The following is a 24,118-nucleotide window of genomic DNA, read 5'->3' on the forward strand; positions in this document are numbered from 1 at the left end:
TTAAGTTCTTTTTTTTTTCCTTAAATCTCGCCTTGGATTAATTAACATAACGTGTCGATGCTTCCAGAGACTAGGATAAATTTTACGATACATCTCAGTGCTTCTCAAACCGTACCTTTTCACGGAACTCTTCGACGAAGGAAAAGTTTTGGTAACTTAATGAATCGTTGACGTTGGTACGTTTAAAATATCAAAAATCCCCTGAATCGACGAACTCTGTCTTTTTTTTTTCTCCGCTAAGTTATTTTTATCCTTATGAATCTGATTGTGAGAATGTCGAACTGTTAATGTTATCTTAATTAAAATAGATACGTGTCAGCGCCGAAACATGTAAATTGTATACAGTTCTTTTCTCTCGATATAAGCGTATTTTTTATTATCTAAGGTCACCTGGAGATCAGTATGTCACATGCGATAGAATTCGATTAGAGTCCACATCGCTGCGTTAATGAAAATATGTTATCCCTTAAAAAAAAGTGGCGATAACCTTGAAAAAATATCTATCGGGACGTCCCTCTTTAACTTTCATTGGTATTTTTAAATCATACAGAGATATTCTGGATGCTTACGTAAAATACGTTTCTTCTTTTTGTGAAAGTTTGAGAAACACTGATATACTCGATTGTTGTCTAAGTAAATTATCAAATACACGTGTATACAATTCAGCACGATCGGAGGATTAGCTCTACGAATATCAGTATCGTTTAGCGAGGTATCTGATAATTTGGAAGCCTTAACTACATAAGATAAACGTTACGTATATGTACACAGTACTTTTTTCATTTGTTCTTTACGTTTAGTTCATCCCTCCAGATTGTCTAGAAACGTGATCTTGGAATTGTTTCGTGCGCTGTATCCGAGCAGAATATCTTGGCCAAGGTCTCTGGCACGCCACTAAGTTATGGAAAGAATGTATACACGTGTATTTATCAATGAACTATGAGATAATGTTACGACAGATGATGACCCGTAAAACAGCAAGTACACGCCTCTGTAATTACGTTGGTCAAGTGTCTGTAGATTCTTGGTAAGTTTTAATCAAAATCTGGAGCAATCTTACCAACTAGCTAACACGGTCTTTCTAATAAATAATAGAACTGACGTTGTAAATAATGAAACGATATCAACAATGGTCGTACCGGCATATACTTGTTTGTTTTATTCGTAATGCGAGTACGAAATATTTAAAATTTCCATGTGTAAGTTCGTGAACCCCTTCGAAATCTAGCTAAGACCCTCTTGGGGTCAGCGGGCCACAAGTTAAAGAACCACCGTTTTAATTAATATATTTATGAAAATATTTAACGCGTGCAAGCGTTATCTTCGATTCAATGAAATACGCAATCGGTAAATATTGTGACGTACAAGAGTTTGTTAATTTATTTCTGGATTAAGTCGGTGAACTCATATGGGAAACAGTTGACCCCCGGTGGATCTTGACGAGCTTTTACACGATGGATCAACGTCGACAACCGGTACGATTCCCTAGAAAAATACCCAAAACTTGGACCGTGAAAGCTTCAAAGATCTTGTCGTACGAATCACGGTGGATCCAAGCTATTCGTACGCTTAGATCTGAATCGTTCCACCGTCGAAAGGTTAAGAACCAGTGCACCGTAGAGTCTTACTCTCTTACTTGATTCATCCAATGGACACCAAGCATGATGCAGTTGGTCGAAACGAGGAATGCGTGTCTCGTGGTTTGTCCCGTCGAAGAAGACGCGACGCAATAATTCACGAGCGTTTGCGATTGCGTGTGGCCGTTGTTATCTTGCCGTTCTAAAATACCGTGGACTTTCAACTTTCCATTTAATAGTTCTTCTGCCGTTATCGTGCCTTACCGAATACCGAGAGAAAGAGTGGTAGGAGGGAAAATAAATAACCGGGAAATAGTAAACGGGAGCGATCTCTTTAACTCGTCCTCAGTACGTTTCTTGCGCTCGCTGAGTAACACACTTCGCCGGTTAACGCTTTTATCATACGACGCGACCGATTCATTCACGTTTGTGGCCCGTGACGCGCGTCAGCTTCTTTCATTCGAACGAGTTCAATTTGCTGATTACGTTCCGGGGAAACAAGGTGAGCACACGCTGCGTCATGCATCGACGTAATTATAATCAATCGGCGATATTCGCGTAGCATCTATGAAAAAACGTTTCTATATTCTGGTAAATTATACCAATATACCACTATGCAAGATAGCTGACAGGCTACTCATAAAATCTTATGGAGCATAGTCCTCTTCAAAATGATTCAAACATCCTTAAAGTTAATCTTTGGATTGTTATAACCCTGAGAAAAGAAGTCGTTCGATAATCTTCCTGGGATTATTTTAAAAACTGAAACATCTACTTTCGTGTCTGTAAGTTCCATTTAAGTTAAAGAAGCGAGTGAGAAAGTGAAGAGGGTGTCGCGTTAAAAAATGATGGCCTACGAAAAAGGGTAGTATTTCTCAATGAGGATTTTCAATGAAAGTGAGTTTAATGCAATGCAATGAGAGGTAGCCAAATTTTTAGTTTACCTTAGTGGCTGTTACATCCACACGCGTACGATATCGCTTCTACTCGAAGAAACATACACTGTGGTGGGGATGATTCAGTTTCTTTAATCCCGTGCTAAAATGTTATCTTTGAGCAAAGGATTACTGTATCTTCCGATCGAAATATCATAAGAATTAAACTACGAGGGATACTTATAAAAGTTCTCTTTATCTATAACTTTAATGTATACTTAGTTATTTTTTAATATAAGTACCTTCCTTGTTTAAGAGATTTTCAGTTCTCATCGCTATTTTAAAAGTATGAAACAAGAACAATAATTCAGTTGATTTATGTCTACATATGAATTAAGCTTCTTGACCATCTATAAGAACGTTCAATTGTTTTATGTGGTTTCTACGTTTAAACGGGTATTATTTTCTGAACGGCGCTCGTAATTCTAGCGTTTTATTAGTTACAGCTAACAGAGTATACAAACGTCTTAACGCGTTATCGTGGATAGTTACAAAAGCAAAAACTTATAAAATAGCTTATCTTAATTTTTGTATTTAAAATTCCTGTTTCGAATTTGATTTATCTGACCGTGCATGATTTATTTTTCAGACAATACGAGAGCCCCGTAGACATGGTCTTTCCCACAGAATATACTCTCAACGAGGCGATACAGGTAGCACCCCTTGTGCTTTCGGACGATGTGAGACGACAAAGGGTGAGCAGATTTGTTTCTACGACTCGAGAAACGTTTAACGTAGGATTTTGCTTCTACATTTTGCAAATCTTCTTCCAAGAACATGTAAAAAAAGGTCTTTAAAGGGTTAACTAAACAGGGGTTGTTCGCGATCTCGAAAACTCAAAAACTTTAGAAACATTGAATGCACGTAGAGTAGTTCTTCCGTAACGCAAAATCATTTTTCTGACAGTATAAGTAAATGTGTAAGTGAATACTATGAATATCTTACAGATATTCAAAGTAGTCTCTATTATACTCAACTATTGCGTTACTGAATATGTTATATGGTCACATTGGACATTTAACCCGTACCTAATTTCAAGTGCAAAATCTGTACGACTTTAGTCACCAGATACGTTTCGTTTGTTTATTCAACAGCCGGAGATGGGTAGCTAGGCAGTATTTTCGAGCTAGCTCAATTTAAAGTAGAGAGATATCCTTCTCGCTTACATAATTGATCGATCTTTGTTGGTCGGGTAAGTGACGACAACATTGAATCATTACTGATTCAAGAAACGGCGACAAGAGAGTCCTTAACCTTGCGACATTCTCGTTAAGAGTTTACTGACACCGATCGATCGACCGTTTATAGATACTTTCACTCTTGCTCGTGCCAATCTCCGACGCACCGCCCCGCTGCGAGCAATTAACTTCGTCTGAGACACGTGTCTCTCTCTAGCATGTGGAATTAATTACGTAATGCTTGTCACTAGCACAGAAAAATGTTTTACTTATGTATATTGTCGTATCTGAATCGCATTTTAGCGTTGCTCGGTACGCTCCGCTCTCAAAGCGGCTGAGCGGGGCGTGTGTGATTGAAATAAATGATTCGACTAAACAGATAATTCACAAGCATCGAAGAAAAATACGAAGAAATATCGAGACCAAACCAGATTCAAGGTACACTGGGCTAGATTCCACGCGTTTATCGTGCGTTTAGTCGCGAAATGCTCATAAATCGTTCGCTTATCGTGCCCTCTAAGACTCAGGGTTATCATAGGGTACGTTAAAAGTTGTAGATGCTCGAAACAAGTTTATCATCGGCAATAAGTTTCTCGTGGTAATAGAATTGGTAATAGTGTACGATAGGATTTGTGTGTCACAGTGGCATTGACTAGACCAGCACTAGACAAGCTTGGAAGTCAAAATAATTACCCGTTTCTGAAACATTCTATAAAAATATATCAACGTTTAATTTGATCAATGCTTTTGGTTTGGTTTCGTGAAAAATGCGCAGTAAACCTATATCTACCGAAATAGGTCACTTTGACCCCCAACACTCTAATCGTTTTAGAGATATAGCTTTTCCCAGTTGCGTGGGACGCTCTGTATTATTATTCTTGCGACAATCGACTGAAAGAATATTACGTAGGGTCACATTGGCAAACAGCTTCCATAGAGAACGTTATATCGTGAGCTGTAAGAGACTGCCCACACACTCTTTCCGCACTCGATTAAAACAGTTCGAGCAATGTCACGGTCAGTTCCTGCTTCCTTTTGTCGCTACATTGGCAATTTCCTTTCTCCGATATCACAAAATCGATGCAATCGAGATAAGCGTCGCGAGGATGCAGCGATAATTTCGTCAGTGGCTGTCGTCGCTCTATTGCACCGACGACGCTTATCTACCAGGGGTAATAAATTTATTTCCGTTCTTGTTGTTCCATAATTTATATAATCAAAGATGGGTGCAATTTAATTCGAGCAATGGGCGACGGATGAAAACACGATCGAAAGTTCTCCACTCGCGCAGTTAAATCGTTAAACGTTTGTCCAATTACAGGGGGCATGTGAATTGGCGTGAAAATAACGATTATAAGTTGTTTCCAAACAGATTTTTGTTATCAAGCGAGAACGGCGGAAATGTGTCGGATTATAATTCACGAATGTCACGTGAAATCACGCAACAGCACGTGATCTCGCGTGATGGTATACAGATGTGTTTCTACCTTTAATGCCATGACATCGAATGTTACATTTGTCATCGAGAAAATTGCCGTGGCATTCTAATTGCAAATGTAGCTTTACTTCGCGTTGACAGCTTTTTTTATTTCTCATTTGTTCTATTATTCTTTGCATAAATGATTCTTTCCTGAACGATAAGAGAACCGCCAAAATCACATCGTTTGACGCCGTGTTGCTTAATGACAAATGTCATGGTACAAACTGTTTATCAACTGTGTGTGTTGCCATCGTAAAGTCGTGACTTATGTTACGCCATTCAAAGTCGTGACTTCGTGTCACGTGAAAATGGACCTTTACAAGAGGAATTATTGCGAAACTTAGAGTTGATTGCAGTTTGTCGGGCATGTAGTATCGTTGTCAACAAGGTTCGAAAAGAACTACTTCAATTTGACTTATTCTTTCGTGAGAAATCATCCCCTTCTTGGTCGTATCGAAAATGGAAAACCTCTCCTATAAACGTGACTACATTTTTTAGTTTAAAAAAATGTTTTCATATCACCTGTGTACCATGTATATGACAGACCGACCTGACCCACATATGGATCAGCAGATAGTCAATGTGTTAAGCCATGCGGGGAAGAGCAATTTCAGATTCTATATCTAGTTAGTGTTTGTGAATCGTAGTGTGAATGCAGAAAATGTCAAAAGATTACAATATTTTGTTTACCCACAGGCGAGCAATCTTTTAGGGGAGATTCTACATGCCAAAATAAGACAAGTATCAAGAATGAGGAAACAGCGTTTGAGGGGTGTAATTAGAAGAATTTCGAGAACATTTTGTTTTATGAATATGGAGAGATCGTGATTTAACTGTACAAAAAATAATATAGATAGGAAAGCTAAACTCTACTGTTAAATTTTACGATTAGAAAGCGCGGAGAAAATTGATTTTCGACGCGTTAACTGTCGAAATAAATCTCTGTCGTTCTGCGCAATTGGCATAACTCGATACTCGTACATTTCGATATTTCTAGTTTTTCTTGTCTTTCGTACGTCGTTTTCATATCGGTTTTCTGATTTTTTACGGCTCGCCGTGGCGGCGATGGTTGCGTGAATGCAACCGGTTTACCTTCGAGGAAATGAAACATTAGTACATATTATCCGGTCGTAGGAACTCTGTTTTCGATTCTCGTCTACGTACGACGAACTTACGGGAAAACCATCGTCGATCAGTGGTATGGAAAAACGAAGGAAACTGTACGTGGTAGCAGTAGTTAGCTGTGTTAATTGGTTACCGCTGCAACGTAACGATCGTTATGTAAACGGGAATGCACAGAGCGTTAATTCTACGGTTGTACGGGAAAATTCCTTTTATCCGCGGAATCTCTGTCGGTCGTATAGTGGTCAGGTTTAATAATCTAGATGAACTAAAGCTCGCTAGCGACGTTCCTAGGAACTACAGAAATCTATTTAATTCTTAAAGCAGGTATTGTGAAGCAATTAACCGCAGTAAAATTATTTCTTTAAGATAAATACTATTTTATTGAAGTTGTAATAAAACGAGATAATGGAATATGTTTCCAATAAACATCGTCCAATAACTATCGATCGTCAGAAAAATATCAATTGATTAATACTGGGAACGCTTCACCAAACGTAAGAAATGTTATTACGGTCGTAATTCACAATTATGTTTGTAGACTTTCTCAGATATGGATAGGATTAGCAATTATGTGAACTAATAAATAAACTTGATTAAAATAGTTTCTTGTGTCTCCTGTATCAAAGTTTTACTATTTACTATCGTTATTCTTGCGTTAGATTCTTTATACGCCATTCGTCACACTTAATTTTCTTTATTCCACCATTATTCGGGTCAATGTTACCGAAGAGGGTTCAAACCTTGGACCAGAACGTTTAACACGAATAAAGTTAAACTATGCTTGAGCTATTTGGCCAAGTTGTGTATTAGTTATTTGATTAAATCCGCATTTATCAGTATTAATTGTGCAAACTATCGATGCATGGATTCGATGTTATGAAACATGCCATTCTTTCAATTGAACGGTTATCGAAAGATGCAGTGTCTATATAAAGAAATAAAAACTCATAGAGGAGAACGTCACGCGAGCAAAATACTCTGCAAATTTCGTTTAATTATTGAAACTAACAGAATTTAAAAAATGCCTATAAAAATTCCGTTTATAGTTTTCTTGATCTAGATTGTTAAAAGATCTGTTGCGCGTCGTCGTGCACGGAATCGTCAGAGTTGTTTCTGGCGCGATTTACTGTCTGATCGAGTGCTCCGCTTCTGGTCCGCCTATTAGAATCCCATTAGAGATCACGTAACAGGGTAAACAGCGACTCAAGATCTTGCAGAAACGTTTTGTCGCGGCGTTACGAGCATTCATAAGACCGCGGAAAATTTTCTGCCGCGATAACGATTATGCGGTTTGACAGACGACGCAATTTAAAGGGCTTTGTTCGCAGATCGAGCAGGAAGTGGCGGGATTGAAATTTTCGGCCGCGACCGTGAGGAACATCCAGGACGTCTTCCTGTCAGAAATGAACAGGGGGATTCATCAGCAGCCATCGTCGTTGCAAATGGAGAACACTTACGTCCCGGAACTCCTCGACGGCACAGGTTGTTACGACAGCCTTTATCTATTTTTTTTCTTTTGTTGTATAGTGGCCTCATGCAGTCGTGTTACGTTCGACGAGTTGATAAACATTTTTACGACACACGTTGATCTTAGGTCGACTGTCGATGTAAGACTTTGCGATTATATATCCATAATCCTTCTTAAAAGAGTAGAAAAATCGTAATGCTTGTTTTGTTGCAGTTAGAATTGTTAGAAGAGTTCGCGTTCTGTTGGAAAATGATTTCGATATCGACGATTTGTACGCGGAAGTCTTTGAGAAACGATATGCCGTTTACTGAACATTCTTTTCAAACAGAATTAAAACTTACCGCTGACTGAAGCCGCAATGAAATATTTTCACAGAGGAGGGTCTCTATTTGGCGTTGGATCTCGGGGGCACGAACTTCCGAGTGCTTTTAGTGGAACTGGCTCATGGAACACCTATAAGAGAAGAAGTGAAGAAGTATCACATTAGCTCCGATTTGAGAGTCGATTCGGGGATTCGTCTGTTCGATTATTTGGCCAAATGTGTCAGTGATTTCGTCATCGAGCAGGGTCTTCAGGACGTAGAGCTTTCCCTTGGTAAATTGGAATCTCTATATACGGGGTGTCCAGCCAGGAACAGGATACCCAATTATCTACTGCATTAAAATTATTATTTTTCTTTTACAAGATTAATACATTTCTTATCTTGTATATTGCACTAGTTATGTATGCAGCTATGCATAGAATATGACCTTAAGCTGACATCGAACTAGGAAATCTTAGACACGATGCTTGTTTTCATCGAGTCTCTAGGATTCAGTGGTTACAGAAGGTGATTTGTGAATGTATACAAATGGTGCACAATCTTGTGTATCAACATACTACAAATATGTACAGATACATAAAATCTGCTTGCCGTCGTGAACGTTAGGCAATCCATCAGTCTGTTGATAAAAGTGTCACATCGCATTATTCAAAACTAGAGAGAAAGCTAAAGGAAATTGTATATCATCAAGGGCTTACTGCTCCACGAAACGTGACGAGTAGAATGATTAGTCTTTGCCTTACTACCATGCCGGAAACAATTTAAATTAACTACAAACAAGCTTATTTATCACCGTTTTGGAGTTTTCTTTATTAAAGTCGATCTATTCGCGGCGAAAACATACTAGCGATTTCGAATATTCTGAAAGAGAGTGTCTTTTGAGGAAAACATCATATTCACGGTATGGAACCATTCAAATTATGTCTACAAGTGAAGAAGATAATGTGGTATCCTGTTTGTGGCTATATATTATTAGCACTTCATACTATCAGCTCTTGTGTATCTTTTCTCACATTGATTTTGCAAATTCAAGTGGCTGACACTCGTTGTTAATCAAACACAAATTACATGATCTTATATGCGGTCGATAATTCTTTAAACATGACGAATAACGTTAAAAGCGTGTCAGGAGCGTACGCTTCTTTACTTTTCTCTGCCGAATCTATCGCTATTGTTATTAGCATATTACGTCCTTCCTAGGTTTCACCTTTTCATTTCCTATGATTCAACATTCCTTGGACATTGGGATATTAGTAACTTGGACGAAAACCTTCAGTTGTCCCAATGTGGTGAACGAGGATGCTGTGAGATTACTTCGCGAAGCTCTGGCTCGTCGCGGCGATACCAAAGTAAATGTTGTGGCCATTTTGAACGACACTACGGGAACCTTGGTTCAAGGATCGACTTTGGATCCTGATACAGCGATTGGACTCATACTGGGCACTGGAAGCAACGCATGTTATCTTGAACGTGCCGATCGAGTCGAGCATTGGGAGACCGAAAGACACGGAGAACGCGAAGTAAATTCCTTTTTCAAACGTAATTCTTTGCTACAAAGTTGAAGTTATTTATTGAATACTAAATCGATCGTTGATATCGAAGGTTATCATCGACATCGAATGGGGTGCATTTGGAGATAACGGTGTCTTGGACTTCATCAAGACAGATTACGATCGCGAGAACGACGCGAACTCTCTTATTGTAAATTCATTCACGTGAGTAACGAAAGTCATTGACGTATAGAGTAAATTTATCTTCTCGACGAATATATTATATCATCTCCTTCCACACTTTTAGGTTCGAGAAGTATATTAGTGGGAAATACTTAGGCGAACTCGTGCGAATAGTGCTCGCGAGGTTAACCAAAGAAGGAGTTTTATTCGTAGGGGACCACACACCGGGATCTATTCTAATTCCTGGAAATCTTACCAGCGATTTGGTCTCGGTTATTGAACAGTAAGTGGTTTAAAAATAAAAATATCTCGCACGTACTTCGCACACGGGGATTCCTAATTTTTGACGATATTGCAATGCAGAGACTCTGTGGACGGCGGTTACAACAACACGATAGAAGTTCTGGAGAATTTCGGTATCGTACCGGACGAAGAGGACGTGAAAGTTGTTCAGTACGTTTGCGAGGTAGTGTCCAATCGTGCGGCGCTCCTTGTATCGATATGTAAGTTCACAGATCTTGTGTAACGTTTCATTACGAAAGATAAAATAATAAATCCTAACCGAATTAATTTTAAGGTCTTGGGGTCTTGTTGAAACGAATTGACAAGGAAAACGTAACGATTGCTGTAGACGGATCCCTTTACAAGCACCACCCGAGACTGGAATCTTGGATCAACCAGTATATTCCACTGCTAGCTCCCGAACATAAGGTACATTGTTTTCTCAGTTATGCTGCTTTGTACAAAGTCAATTAACTAAATGATATTGTTTGCACAGTTCAAAATAATTCACGCTGAGGATGGGAGCGGAAAGGGCGCTGCCCTGGTGGCCGCAATCGCGCATAGACTTCAGGAAAGGATGTAATAATACAAATTAAAAATTCCAAGTACGCTGGCCTATAATAAGTTTTCGTTAGTGATGCCAATGATATGCATCAGATCTCTAGTTAAATTCCTATTGCAGAGTATAACGTAAGTTTAACGGCCATGTACAGTCATATTCCTAATACTAATAATGTGATTAGTCATGTTATTGATCTTCCACTTTTGGAGCACTTGAGTATATTTTTCTTTATGTTTTTAAACTCGTTGCGTACAAATTGTTATACAAAGAGTGTTGTTACGAGAATATTTCGTTGTTACTCGCTACGCGATAATCCAAAGAACTGGATCGATATCCTTTGCCCGTTTTCGAGCGATTCATCGAGCTTGACAAGCACCTTGTCCTTGTTATATTTAGATATCGTTTACTTTTGCAAGGAAAGCCTTGAAATACGTGATTTTTAGAAGAATTAGTGTGTAATTCCCCTAGAGCGTTGTTCGTGCAGCGTTTATAGAGTTCATGCTTCTGTCTGAATGCAAGAATTTATCTTCCTCACGTTGTTCAAAATACTCATGTCGTTCTTTGTAATTAGAAGTCTTGCCTTTCATCGTCGTTACGTAAGGTCGGTTCGATCTTACACTCGCGTAGAGTGTAATTCATATATGTTAAAAAACAAACGTGTCGCTGGTACTGACACTTGATCTTTTAAAATATACAAAGTTCAATAGCGTTTGTAAAAAGTGTTACCGCCCTTTAAGGTAGACTTATGAAACTCGTATTACATATATGCGCCAAAAATGATCCACTTAGGGCGCAGGGAGAAAGTGTGGCGTGTGCGAAAGTAGTCGTGGGACATTTTTAGGAAAAAAAAAACAAAGGATCAATCACGATCGGGGTGTATAAGAGCGAGCATTTTTCGAGCATCGTTAGCGATTTGTTTATATCTCCACATTAACAGTGAGACAGGATTGTTACGTGGTCCATTAAGTGAAGCTAGACTAAGAGTGTGTGTGAGAGAGAGAGAGAAGAGTATATACAATGTAAAGATAAAGAAAGTGTTGGTAAACGTATAGAAATTGTAAAAAAGCACAAATATTTGTAAAATATGTTATTATATCTTGTAAATGATCGCGAGGACGTTCGGGTTTTTGTACTAGAGGAACGTGGTTGTAATAATAAAAATTCAATCGAAAATTGATCATTTTGAAATTATTGTGTCTTGTCGAGGTAACCTAATTTTGCAAAGTATTACATTTTCGAAGGTTCTGTTCCGTTCGATTCGATAGAATCAATGCAGTATCTTGCCCAATAGAATTGGTGCTTCGCAAGAACGCACGAAACAGGGAAAAAAAGAAACTTTCGTGTTCGTAGACTTACCTTTATTAAATAATTAATAGGAACGCTATAGGATACATCAGCTACTACTCGACTTGCCGTAACTTAGTCTATTGATCTTGTTGCTAGGTGGTCTGAGCGCGGTTCTTTCAAATCGAGCGGTGTTTCGCGGTAACGGCATAAGATGGCGGCACGTACGCGGTCGTCGAAAAGTGACAGCTCGGGAACTGTCAGCGGTATGCGCACCGCCGCGTTTCTGCTGCAAATAAGTGTTTTGTAACCTAACGAAACGACGGTTGAACTTCGTTACGGAGCGTTCTGCCGTTTCGAAAATCGAGACGATTCACGGAGGAAGGATTTGGCCGTGTAAAATACAAGACAGTGCGCGAAACGGTGGGTGTGCACGCAAGAGGGAACAGCTTGCCGGCTCGGCCAGTCTACTGGAAGATTCCATTGTGAGTGGGCTTTCAAAAAGTTTTATCTCCGAAAAGCCAGTGTTTTCGCGCGTTCCTTCGTTCGCCCGTGGATGAAACCTCTACGCAAAGGTATTTCAGCATTATCTCTGTCGATAGAGTCTACGCACATAGTGAATTAATCGTTTTTCACGAAACACGGACTATTAGAAAGGTTGAGGTTACAGCGGCCGCTGGGTTCAGCTGGCCTCTCAGCTGATGAACGAACGCACCGACCGGTTTACGGTGCTTCTTTCAAAAACTCTCGTCTCTTTTCTTCGTTCTTCGTCGTCGCTCGAATTGTTCCCTTCGACGATCGAGAATGATTTTTTGTGCAATATTACGAGTAAATACGTTACTGTTTTTTTACGATACTGAACGGAGATTCTATTCTTTGGTGTAACCTCTTTTGCTTTAATTGTGACATTCCGCGAGTGTTTCTCATTTGTCTCGATCTTTCGAGCGATCGTGTTCGCGGTATACCGATTGTCAGTTCATCGAATGTTCCGCGGGTCGACGTTCGTGTCACGAAAAACTACAATACGAACATCTGCGAGCAATTCGTCGCTCCGATATGTCGGTGTAATTCACCTACGGTCACCCATCGCCTTTTCGTCGCGACCGTACCGTGAACTTTGAAAGTCAGTGAATGAAATTTCGGTAAACAGACGCGAATCGATCGTCACACGACCGACTCGGCGACACGAGTCGCTCGAACGAGCCCGGGGATTATTTTGGTTCCCTTGAATTCTAAATTAATCGGATCGAATCGCGATCGATATCGATACGAAGCGTACGCCGTGACGAAAGAAAGCGTATTGTATCTCGTGCAGTGGTAAAGTCGAATGTCGTTGAACTGTCAGTCGGCCGGGGTGTACTTTCGATCACCTGTAAGGCGACCGATGACCGCGTTTCCAGTGTCGCCGGGTCGGAGGAAACCTCGTGTATCGGTGGCATTTAAAAATCCGTGAAAAATGTGTGCGTGTGCGTTACGCGGTCGCGCGCGCGGCACGAAAGCGCGTTAAATCACCGATGAAAACGACGCGTACGGCGGCGTGACACCGTTATTGCTTGCAAATTGACTCGGTTTTCCGTGAAGCTTCGTTCGAGGTCACCGCGCCCGGCTGCAGTTGAGCACCCAGCTGACGAATGGAGGCTGCGACCGGTTCGCCATGTTCCTTCCTTTTTTTTTTTTTTTTTTTTTTTTTTTAAAGGCCACCTCCTTCTTTTTCCCTTTAAATCGCCTTTCACGTGCTCCGCGGGCCCTCCTGTCGTCTTCTTCTCCTCTCCTTCCCCTCCCGCTTCTCCTTCTCCGCCTCCGCCTTCTTCTGCACCGTTTCCTCCTAGAAAATCGTATTGTTCGTGGTGCACGTCGCTCGCGCCCGAGAACGCTCGCTCGACTTCGTCGAACCAGTTCCCCGTACCGTTTCTTTGTGCGTCTCCACGGCACGTTCAACCCGCGCTACGGGACGGTACTGTCTCAAGGTGACACGGGAGTGCAACGCGCGCGATTTCGAGGGTGCCAACATCAACCCGCGGATCGTCAGGCGATGTTTGCGTGAACCATCATCTCGATCCAAATCCGGTAATTTAACCTTTTCACGACTGAATTAACCAGTGGCCAAGAGGCCTCTCTACCGTATTAGCTTTACGATTCGGTGGAAATTTTATTATAGCATCGTGTAACGTTTTTTCTGAACCGAACTGTATATTAAATTTATTTAGCATCGTTACTAGAGTACTCGGTAAAAATTTAATCGAAATCGCTTCGTTGGCTTAGGAGGAAACGGGTCATGAAGTTCGGCAATTTTACATATGGATAGAGCTCGGTTGTTGGTTCTCTTAATAACAATTACACCAATCGGTGGATTGCCAGAGGAGGACCAATTGCGTGGCCTGCATGCTCCCCCGATTTAACCCTTCGCTGACGAGCATTTTGGTGCACGAACTGGAAATGCAGGAAAATGAACCGTGCATCTGAAAACTATTTTATCCACGCAATTTATTTTAATTTCATACATCGTTGGGTTCGTAAATAACATGCTTCAGGAAATCGGTATACTCGAGCGTAGTTAAAAACATTAGAAATGTTTCGTATTAGGTGACAAATATTAAATTTCACTCCGTTTCGACCTTGAACTCTAACGCTGTAGTAGGAATCATACTCTTCTCTCTTTCTCATTTTCTTAGAACTCAGTTACGAGCTGGTCCTTTTAGTACCTTCCTAAGAAGGGAAGATCCTCAGCCTGGAAATTCAGAAAATTATGAAACTTTAGGGATATGTAGAGTATATGTATTTAAATACATGTTCGACTGTGCTGTAATTTTGTTCGAAACCGATTGCGACATAACGAGAGGGCGGTATACGAAATTTGATTGCCCTTATCTTTTCTTAGAAACGAGGCTTCCGAGGCTATGCATATAATGGAATAGTTAGAAATTGTAAAAGCAAGCGAGAAAGAGTCAGAGCAAGTAGGGAACTGTGAGAGGAAGTGAGAAATAGATATAATAAGTAGGGAACAGTCAGTACAAGTAGGAAACAGTGCGAACGAGTGAGATAACGTTACCATTTAAACGTCGGACGCGTTTCATGCATAATAATTACCTAACGACTATTGCGATTAATTGTAATATATTTTTATGGAATGTAATATATATATTCCAATACCTCTCACTATATTTCATATTTTCTTATGTCGATGGTTTACATTACACATACCGTACGCTCGTGTTTTGTTAAATTTACATTTTCATATGCTGGTATTTTATTATTTCTATAATTCGGCTTTCAAAGTGGTCCCTGGAGACCGCACCAGAACTTGCACGATTAAGGCAAGTTTCTTTGTAATACTTTATGCCACTAGTTGCGATGAATTACTTGAGGTGACAAGGGAAATTTTACATAAAGTGAACGGTAACGGTGTCTATAATGAAACGAAAAGTTGTACGCAAGTTAGTGTAGTTAGAAAACTCGGCGTTTGACCGTTGAAGCTATAGCAAGCCTTATAGTTCACACTCGTACAGTGTCGAACCTAATATAATTTTATTTCTCATTCAAGTATAATCGGAAAAAATAAACATCGCCGTATTTGATAACGAAACAATAATGTAAATATGTTTTAAGCTGAACATACAGTGGCTCGCGAAACTGATCAAATACTTTCATTTGTTGTACTTCTTACGCAATCAAAATGTAATTGCTAACCATAAATCTCTGGAAACGTACCTGATAGATAATTTGAATTGTTTGAAGTAATTAAAGAAATCGATTAGGAAGACGTTAAAGGTTACCCAAGAACGTGAATCAATAAAAATTCGGCCAAGGTCTTACGATTATTGGAAAATGAGCCGAGATTATCAAATTAATTCGTCTCATTTCAACCGAATACTTAAAATTTCATAAAATTTCTGCAACCTTGATCTTGACGGATGACCAAGAAATTGGAGCGAGTCGATCATTGCAAATACTTCTTCAAATCAATTATTATTATGATATTTTCATTACCATCCCGGAAACAAAGCCAAAGAACTATGAAAGGAAGTCGTTAGGAGAACATTTCAGACATCTAAATCTACGTGACGAGTATCTTAAGAGACGTTTCACTGAAACACACAGACATTCGATGCATTAATTGACCGTCCAGAAGGAACGTGTTTCGAACGAGATAAAAATAACAAGACACGGTCAATTTTGAAGGGGGGGGGGGAATATTTTAGGAAGCTTGATTGCTTTCGCGACAGAGTATTCGCAATGTTTTTTTTTCACGGCTTATTATGACTTTACGACTAATTGCATTCTAAGAATCGTTCCGTGGTAATGCGTAATGTTCGACATTGCACGTAATATGCATCGCTATGTATGTATTTAAAAGCAATCGGGCCTCGCGTGCTGGCAAGCCCGGTGTGAGTCACCTGGCTTCAGACTCCGCTTCGTTATTTCTTATTTGTGCTCGATTGGCTAACGAAATAAGAGAGCCAGCGCTGCTACTATTCCTGCTAACGTTCCTTTTTTCTTCTTTTTTTTTTTGTTATCGTTGAATCCTTGCTCTCTGTCGTAATAAAATTCTCGTTTATATAGCGCGCTGTTACCAGCACGACCGCGCGGAATTGAGTCGCGCGAAGGATACCGTTTAAAACCAAGTCAACAACGAGCCGGTTAATTGCAAACGTTGTACCACGCGACGAAGCCTAGCTCGGTGGAACATTGCGACGATAATCGGCGTGCTGTAATGTAACTACGCTGAAGCTTGTACATTTATCACGGGCTTTTTCGCCGATCGTGTTCCCTGTTTCGCGTTCGAGCGATTCCGAGAGCGTCGAGCAAAAATGTCGCGGAAAATTCGGTTTCTAAATCCGAACGGGGACAGAAAGAATTATTCGCCGACGCGCGGCCGTGTGAAACGAGCGAGATTTCAGCTGAGAAGACAGAAAAACGAAGGAACGTTTGTCATTCCGATACTCGTCTGACCCAGACCTCTGTTCGTGCAGTTCTTCTGAATTTTTATATTCTTCACTGCCCGGGGGATTATATTAGGTTGACCCATAAATCCTTTTCGTAATTTGCACGCTCGTCCTTTACGGGCAACAATCCGGGGAAATACGTGCGTGGTCTGGTTTTTCTTGGTAACGTAACAATTCGAGCCAATATGGGTTGAATAGGTAAATTACGGTTGCAAGAGAAATTCGGAACGGTGATTTATTTCGACAGCGTTTCAGCTTGCAAATGATTATTCAGAATTTAGCAAAACTAAAATATTTACACGATAGAATACTATAGATTTCTCTGTTATATAGTCTCGATCGAATTATTTCTGGGGAGAACGTCGATTCGGTGCGACACGCTCGTTCGAGAAAGACGATCGCGTTCTACGGTCGAGGTGGACTATTCGCGAGTAGAAAGTTTTTGCCGATCGCAGCGTTTATTTTTATCTTCATTCTGTGGAGGGTAGGTATCGACCCTAAGTTTGACTTCACCCCTTGGTGGACGGAAAACGGATTGTTTTATGGAAATTCGATAGTTTGCGCGCAAGGTACCCTATAAGGTTTGAAAGATTCTATTTGTTATCGAGGAACATATTTCACGGTGGACGATTCAGCTCGTTGTAACCGTCCAACCAGCTTGGAGACATTTTCTCTATTAACACTATTTCTATCAAAGGCGTCAAAGGACCCTTTTGCAATTTTAACTTTAAATTATTTTCTAAATTTAATAATCTTTCCACGATAACGTGATATTAGAAAATTATTTCCACCAGTTATTTGCATCCGAATGCGTTCCGCGCGTTTATTATCCACACTGTTGCACGATCGCCGATGATTAATGGTTAATGATCAATGATTCGTTCGACGAAAACCGAAAACAGAATGATCTGGATCGATCCTTCCGCGTAATCGAGACTCTACTGCGCTACGAAACGTTTGCTCGTAATTTTTGCATTTTTGAGTCGACATTTTGCGTTTGTGGGGGTTGACCTGCTGTGCGTCGATCGATTATCAGCATCGAATACGAAATTACGAACACAACCAGCGACGAGCACGTTTTCTGAGAGGCCGCTATCGAGCGCGTTATCGGTTATCCAGCTCGTGGACACACGGCGCGATATCGATTGCGCTTTTCGAAACGCGATTATTCAATCTCGAATGACACACTATTGCGCGAACGCCTGGTGCTGTGCGCCTCGCTGTCTGCGAGCGGCCGTAGTAACCTCAGTGTTTCTCAAACCGTGGCGTCGTTTAACATTCACCTTTATTTATAGAAATTATCACTATCCCGTTCGAGGTGACTCCCACAGTCGACAAAGTTGGGAGTCGATATCGAATGCGTGTAGCCATGAGTTTGATTTACCGCCTTCCTCGCTGTTACGTCAACTCGTTTCATGGGTTTTTTCATCTTTTTTTTTTTCTATCCAAGCAAATTTTATTCAACGTCCGTACGTAACGGTTGCCTTCGATGAAAATAAGACGGCGGGATTTGTATGCAAATGAGTGATCGATAAAAAAAATTTGAAAAACATTCGACGCGGAATAAGACGTTTATTATTCGTTTGAGTTCTCGATCAACAGTTTTGCCGTCATCTTCGAAATTATCGAAATTACGATGGTCTCAGGGTTTCTCAAATTTCACCTTCCCGTCGACCTGTTCGAGACATTAAAACTATTTTTGAAATTATAGAAATTATAGTTTCGAAGTTTAAGATGACCACAAAACGGATGGTGATATTTATATCTAACTTACGAGCTTTGTTCCTTATCGTTAAAAAGCTGAAACCGTATTATGAAACGCTCCGTGTTTGGTTTACCGTGGAGTACATAATCTTGAAACACGAGTGTTAAACTTGTGATCGATAGAGCGTATATTTCTTTTCGTTAAATCGTGACTCGAGTATCAATACGTTAAGTTTGCTTAAGCAAATCGCCGCGGTTCTATTATATGATCCTCATAACGGATCGATACTCGCTATAACTCTTCGCGACACAAGAGGTTCAATACCATCAAGGAACACAATTTAAACTCTTTTCTAACCAATGTCTTCGTGTACAATTAAATAAACATTCCAAACAAAAATCTCCTCATGAGCCAAAACATTTTGTTACTATCCAAAGTTTAACAAAGTGTCCCAATATTTATAAGTGGTACATAATTATAAAGTTGCATGAAGTTGTTTACCGGCCATCCTATCATACTGGCAACCGGTGTTGGCCAAACATCAGTTTGTCCACGACAAACCTAAATTCTCCTAGTGGCTTCCGGTATTAGCCATATATCGGTTCGTCCACAACAAACCAAAATCCGCCTAGCGGCTCCCTGTGTTGGCCCATACATCAATTCGTCCACTCACCCTAATTTCCTGCTACTAACAAATCATTAACGATCCACGGCTTTGTTCAGCTCCCAGTCCGTAACAACATATTTAATTATAAAACCGAAACTTCGTATAAGATACGAGATATCATATTCTTAAAGATTCTAGAAATAGGCGACATTTTGGTTTGACCGACTTCGCTGTTTACGAGAAGAAAAGAAGGGTCTCACAGCGATCCTGTTTTTGTCGAATTTCAAAGGTAAAAGCCCCCTAAAAGTCGCGTCGTGCAGTGCCCACTTGGTCCCGGGTCGGGCTTCAAGGCTGTTCGGATTTTCGTAAATAAAATTTACGGTCGTTGAACTTGATCGCGTCGCGCGTAGTACTTGACGGTGCACGCGAGAGGATCGTCGAGGTTGGGTCGTTTATTCTCGCTTGAAACACGATTAAAGCCCGTCCCGGGCGAATTGGTTTCGTTCGAGTTACCGAGACACGCCAGGCAAGACTATTTTTCGCTAGCCGGAAGCCCCGAGCGCTCGTTTCCGATTCTCGCCAACCCTTGGAAATTTCGTTCCGATCGAACGGACGATCGGTCTCGCGTCTTTGAACGTGAAAACCGTTCCGTTGTGCTTCGTTCGCAAAAGGCGGATTTGCTGTTTCGCGTTCCCGAGCAAACGTTCCGTGTCCATATTTTTTTTTTATTTTTCTTTTTACTCCCCCTCCCGCTGAGAGCGCGTTGATACGAATTACAGCGGGCCCTTGTTCAAATAACGTTCAACAAATAAAATACTGAAAGTGTTATCCCTAGAAGTGGCTTGCTAGATTTTTAACCCTTTGCACTCCACAAACATAATACGTACCATAGCTCGATTGAAGTTCCATTTATGATGGCACAATCTGAATTTAGAAAATATATAATTAAAATTTAAATTATAGGTATTCGTATACATGTCTGTGGAAAGGAGAATACTTTTTTATTTTTAGAAATCACATCACAAAATTTAATTCGTTATTGCTAATCGTTTATATTAATAAATACTCTCGGAGTGCAAAGGTTTAATACAAAATTTTATCGACATTGTTTCTTCCAAATTATTTCGCAATTAAAATGCCTGCATTCCAGGAAATAAAACGCGGATAGTGGGCGAGCCTTGACATTGACGGTATTTTTTTCGTTTTTGATGAGTTTATGATTACGGTCGATCGATAGGAGCCGCGAACGAGACACGGGGAACGCAATAAACGTTAACGTCATTGTTTGTGCTGAAATTGGACTCGCCTTTTGAATCGCGTGCTCGCGAGGTAGAAATTTTCGGAGCCTGTCGGCGTGTCCGTGCTACCGGCGCCATTAAACAATTTCCGGGGTACCCTCCGATGTTTTTGTTCCGCTGGCCGCTGGGTAGATGCATTCCCGTTGCATATTTATTAGACGTCACGCCCGATAACAATCGGTCGATTGTTTAATTCCTCGTATATGCGATGCCGGGCCTCTCTTTGCGCGACCGATGTACAATTGCTCGTTGTATTTTTTTCCGACTGTTTATTTTGTTTGTTTCTTTCCTTTTTTTTTTTCTATTCGCGATACACATAGGCGGTATGCAACGCGCGGTCGCGTAGGAGAGTTCCCCCCATCGCTCGTGCGAATTTCTTTCCATTATACGCCGGGTTTTGAAGTGCAAGAAAAATAGCCTCCGTTACAATGGGTAATTTTCGTGCCACGGGTTCATTTAGATGAAGAGATTGCGCGGCTAGTGCAATATCTCTGTCCTCCCTCCTCTCGTTCTTTCGTTCGCGCGCGATACTCGAACCTCGGGATTTAGCTAAATTGAATCTATCGTAGATCAGCCGCGAGAAACTTCGTAGCAATCGGCAGACTCTTCCGACTTGTTTCGTTTTGAAAGGGTGTTTGTTGTATCGCCCCAACAGAGTTTCTTGGACATTTAATTTAAAACCAAGATGAGATTAAAAAAACGTGTTATCGTGACTAGTTTGTTAGATCTAGCGTTGACTATGACGTTGGTCCTTCAGAGTCGACGGAATGGATCGTAGCCATCGAGGAAACTGAATAATGTGAGACAATGATCGAGGTTTAGGAATATTCAGCGACGAGTATATCGGAGATACCAGGCCCGTGACAATTTATGATCGTCGAGATCGTTGACCGTACACCAACGCGAACGCGAACACGAACACGAACACGAAAACGAGCACGAATATGCGAGTCTCTGATTACCCCAGCGCGAGGCAAGTGTCGCGAACTCGTGTACAGCAGTTTTCGCGAGATTCGAGCAATCTCACCGCGACGTTTAGCCCGGGAACTTGGAACAGAGCTTGTTACCCTGTTCGTGCTCGCGACAGGCTAGAAATGCTGCTGTTTGAAGTTCCTCCTAAGCCCTTAACGAAGTTACACTTCGCCCAACTCGGTCGGTTCTTCTCACTTGCGCTTTTTGCCCGTATTACGCGCATCGCGGTACAGGTTTCGAACACCGTTGGCTCCCACAGTGCTCGCGGAACCGATTTATTCAGCAGATTGAAAAATCTATTTGCAAACATGATTTGTTTAACAATATAATGCAAACATAATAGAGGGTCAACGAAATTGAGTTCGCTGTAGTTCGTACGGTTCAAAGAATGGGCGGTGTAAGTGGAAACAGCGAGTAACGAACAGACGCGCTAGCCACATCTATACGATAATTTCCCAAATCATTCCAAAAAAATTATTTTCGTTTACGGGGGTCAATTACAATCATTTTTTGTCAATACACATACCTCCGAAATCCTACTCACTTTCGAGAAAAAAATTCAGGAAGTGCCTAAGTTTTTAGGCGAGAAAAAAAAATTTCAAATCGTTCTGGAAAAATTATTTTTAGTTGTGGGGGTCGATTACAATCATTTTTTATGAATAGACATACCCTCAAAATCCTAACCATTTTCGAGAAAAAAATTCATTACTGAAAATATAATGTGTGTTCTCTCTCACTTCCTCTTGGATTGAAAAAATATATTCGATGTAAGGCCTACTCATACACCTCGTCTGTGGTGGACTTACTGTAGAAACTATCGAAAGCAAAGATTTCTAAATTCCATCGTACCTGGGCATCACACTCGAAGGGTTAAAAGTCTCTGGGACCGCGAAGGGTTGACCCGGGGCCCGTTCTTTCGTTCTCTCTGTAATACATGGGCGCGGTGAAGTATGGCTGTGCACGCGGGTCGTAAAATATCAGGGTCGTGCGAAAATTTCTGCGACTCTTCCCGATGTTTACAAGCGATCGTCGATCTTCCGTGTCCTTTCTCACGGCTCCGCCGCGGGGATAGGTGCACCGCGGGTTTCTACGCGAGTATTATGCGCGGAACGAGAGCGGTGTTATACGAGCGAAGCAAACGGCGAACCGCGAAAAACCTGTTCTCCTCGAAAGCGCGAATCGATCTACGTTTTTTATACAGCCGTTAGCTGACCCTTCGCCCGTACCAAACTGACCTCCTCTCGGTCTCTCTATTGCGAACGAAACTCCGGCGCGTTTGGCAAACTTTCCCCGTACTTGGCGGTGCTTGGGCCTTTTTCAGCCGTCGCAATCTCGACGAGCACGATACAGTCTGTCACGCAACAGCGTACCCAGCGATATCGTCGCGAAAATTAATTTGCTCCGCAAAAAAGAAATTGTACTGGACGATTTTAGAGACCGGGGAAAACTCTTTTCTGACGATTTCTTCCGAAGGATGTTTTGTCACTTATTCAGAAGTAATTTATTTCGGTATTCGATGCTATGTAATATCGGGCACGAAGAACCTCGGTAAAAGTTTTGAGCTAGCGTAAGTGGGAAAAGAGAACCCAAGTTAAGAATGCTTGGAGGAAGAAAAGAACTGGTTCACGAAATGTTCGCCGAGCAAAGTGTTCGATTTATCTGTACGTGCGGCGGTTTGCCCTAGGTGGACAACAATGTTGAAGGAATGATTGCGCGTACCGTTATCGAAATCATGCGGTTGCCACTCGGTGTAAAATAGGAAAGTGCATCGGATGTTCGTGCGGCGTTCAGGGGCTGCAGGCGTAGCCGGTGAACTACGAGGCTGATGCACGACCAGCGCACAACAGTGCCAGTTGCTATGTTGCATTCTACGCTTGTGCCGTGCGTATCTATCATCCTTCTCGCAAACATAGCGCTCACTGTATTTTCTACCGGGTGACGCGTCCTACGCTTTCGCGACGTTATCCGCAACGGTGCGGCTCGACTTTCTTTTCGAAACTTCTTTTTCAATTTCGAAACATACGGAACATTAACCCTAGAATTATCGAACGATGGGCGGTTACGTTAACACTTCGATAGCCGCGCGGGTGACACGTGTCGTCCACCTCTGTATTTCTCTTTACGACATTCGAACACAAAAGTTAGCAACGCAGGAATTGTCTCTATATTCTTCTGCTATGACAATTATTTCTTATAGCTCAGAGGATTCGAGAGGAATTCTTTTTTTATACTAGATAATGATAAACAACCCGCCAAAAGATTTAAAGTTTGCTTGGTGAAGCGTTGCAAAAAGAATGTTTCTTGTTTTTGCATAGGGTCCAAATGGACCGGAAGTCCGCTGGAAAAGGGTCCAGTAAAACAGTTTAGGATAACAGTGACTGGGTGGTTAAGTTCTTTATTCTATTTTTTTTTTTAAAAATCCTAAATATTATTTATTTCTCGATACGAAACACGAGGAGACTCCTTTATCTCGATTCTCCTTGCGGCTTTTTATCTCCTCTGTACACCGATGACGAATACGACGTTTAAATACTTTTCCGCGAGATAACGACCCGAGTGACATCGCGTTTCGATTTGTCCGTTTTGCGATAACGAAGATCGTGCACGCAACGCGTGTCATGGTTTTTAATGATTCTACCGGTATCCGCGAGCCGCATTTTCTTCGACTCCCTCCGCCTTGTTTTCTGTCCCCGCGAGTTTCTCGGTC

At 41.1% G+C, this 24,118-nt stretch overlaps 2 protein-coding genes across 4 annotated transcripts in view; both read left to right on the forward strand.

Annotated features, from left to right (window-relative positions):
- The first annotated feature begins 706 nt into the window (after window positions 1-706).
- LOC143345574 (hexokinase type 2) lies at window positions 707-11,779 on the forward strand. Of its 2 annotated transcripts, none has more exons than XM_076772884.1 (10): window positions 707-1,027; window positions 3,102-3,207; window positions 7,624-7,777; window positions 8,139-8,357; window positions 9,286-9,605; window positions 9,688-9,800; window positions 9,883-10,041; window positions 10,122-10,261; window positions 10,336-10,469; window positions 10,537-11,779. In XM_076772884.1, exons 2-10 carry the CDS (start codon window positions 3,124-3,126, stop codon window positions 10,621-10,623), a joined length of 1,410 nt encoding a protein of 469 aa, XP_076628999.1. In that variant the 5' UTR covers window positions 707-1,027; window positions 3,102-3,123; the 3' UTR covers window positions 10,624-11,779. The 2 variants fall into 2 exon arrangements, with proteins under 2 accessions (XP_076628999.1, XP_076628998.1); XM_076772883.1 differs by lacking the exon at window positions 707-1,027 and adding an exon at window positions 1,230-2,079.
- Window positions 11,780-12,149: 370 nt separating this feature from the next.
- The window catches only part of Sesn (Sestrin), a 218,060-nt gene continuing 206,091 nt past the window's right edge, over window positions 12,150-24,118 (forward strand). For both annotated transcript variants that reach the window (XM_076772804.1, XM_076772805.1), the window contains exon 1: window positions 12,150-12,461. The gene's annotated coding sequence lies outside the window, so the exon portion shown is untranslated. The remainder of the gene's footprint in view (window positions 12,462-24,118) is intronic.

Source organism: Colletes latitarsis, chromosome 9 (assembly GCF_051014445.1).
Source record: "Colletes latitarsis isolate SP2378_abdomen chromosome 9, iyColLati1, whole genome shotgun sequence".
Lineage (NCBI taxonomy): Eukaryota > Metazoa > Arthropoda > Insecta > Hymenoptera > Colletidae > Colletes > Colletes latitarsis.

Bases quoted from the DNA above. Each gene is read 5' to 3' on its own strand.
- LOC143345574 (XM_076772884.1), top strand. From the start codon at position 3,124: ATGGTCTTTCCCACAGAATATACTCTCAACGAGGCGATACAGGTAGCA. The intron at 9,606-9,687 runs GTAAATTCCTTT...TTGATATCGAAG, and splicing joins AAAGACACGGAGAACGCGAA to GTTATCATCGACATCGAATG. The intron at 10,042-10,121 runs GTAAGTGGTTTA...ATTGCAATGCAG, and splicing joins TTGGTCTCGGTTATTGAACA to AGACTCTGTGGACGGCGGTT.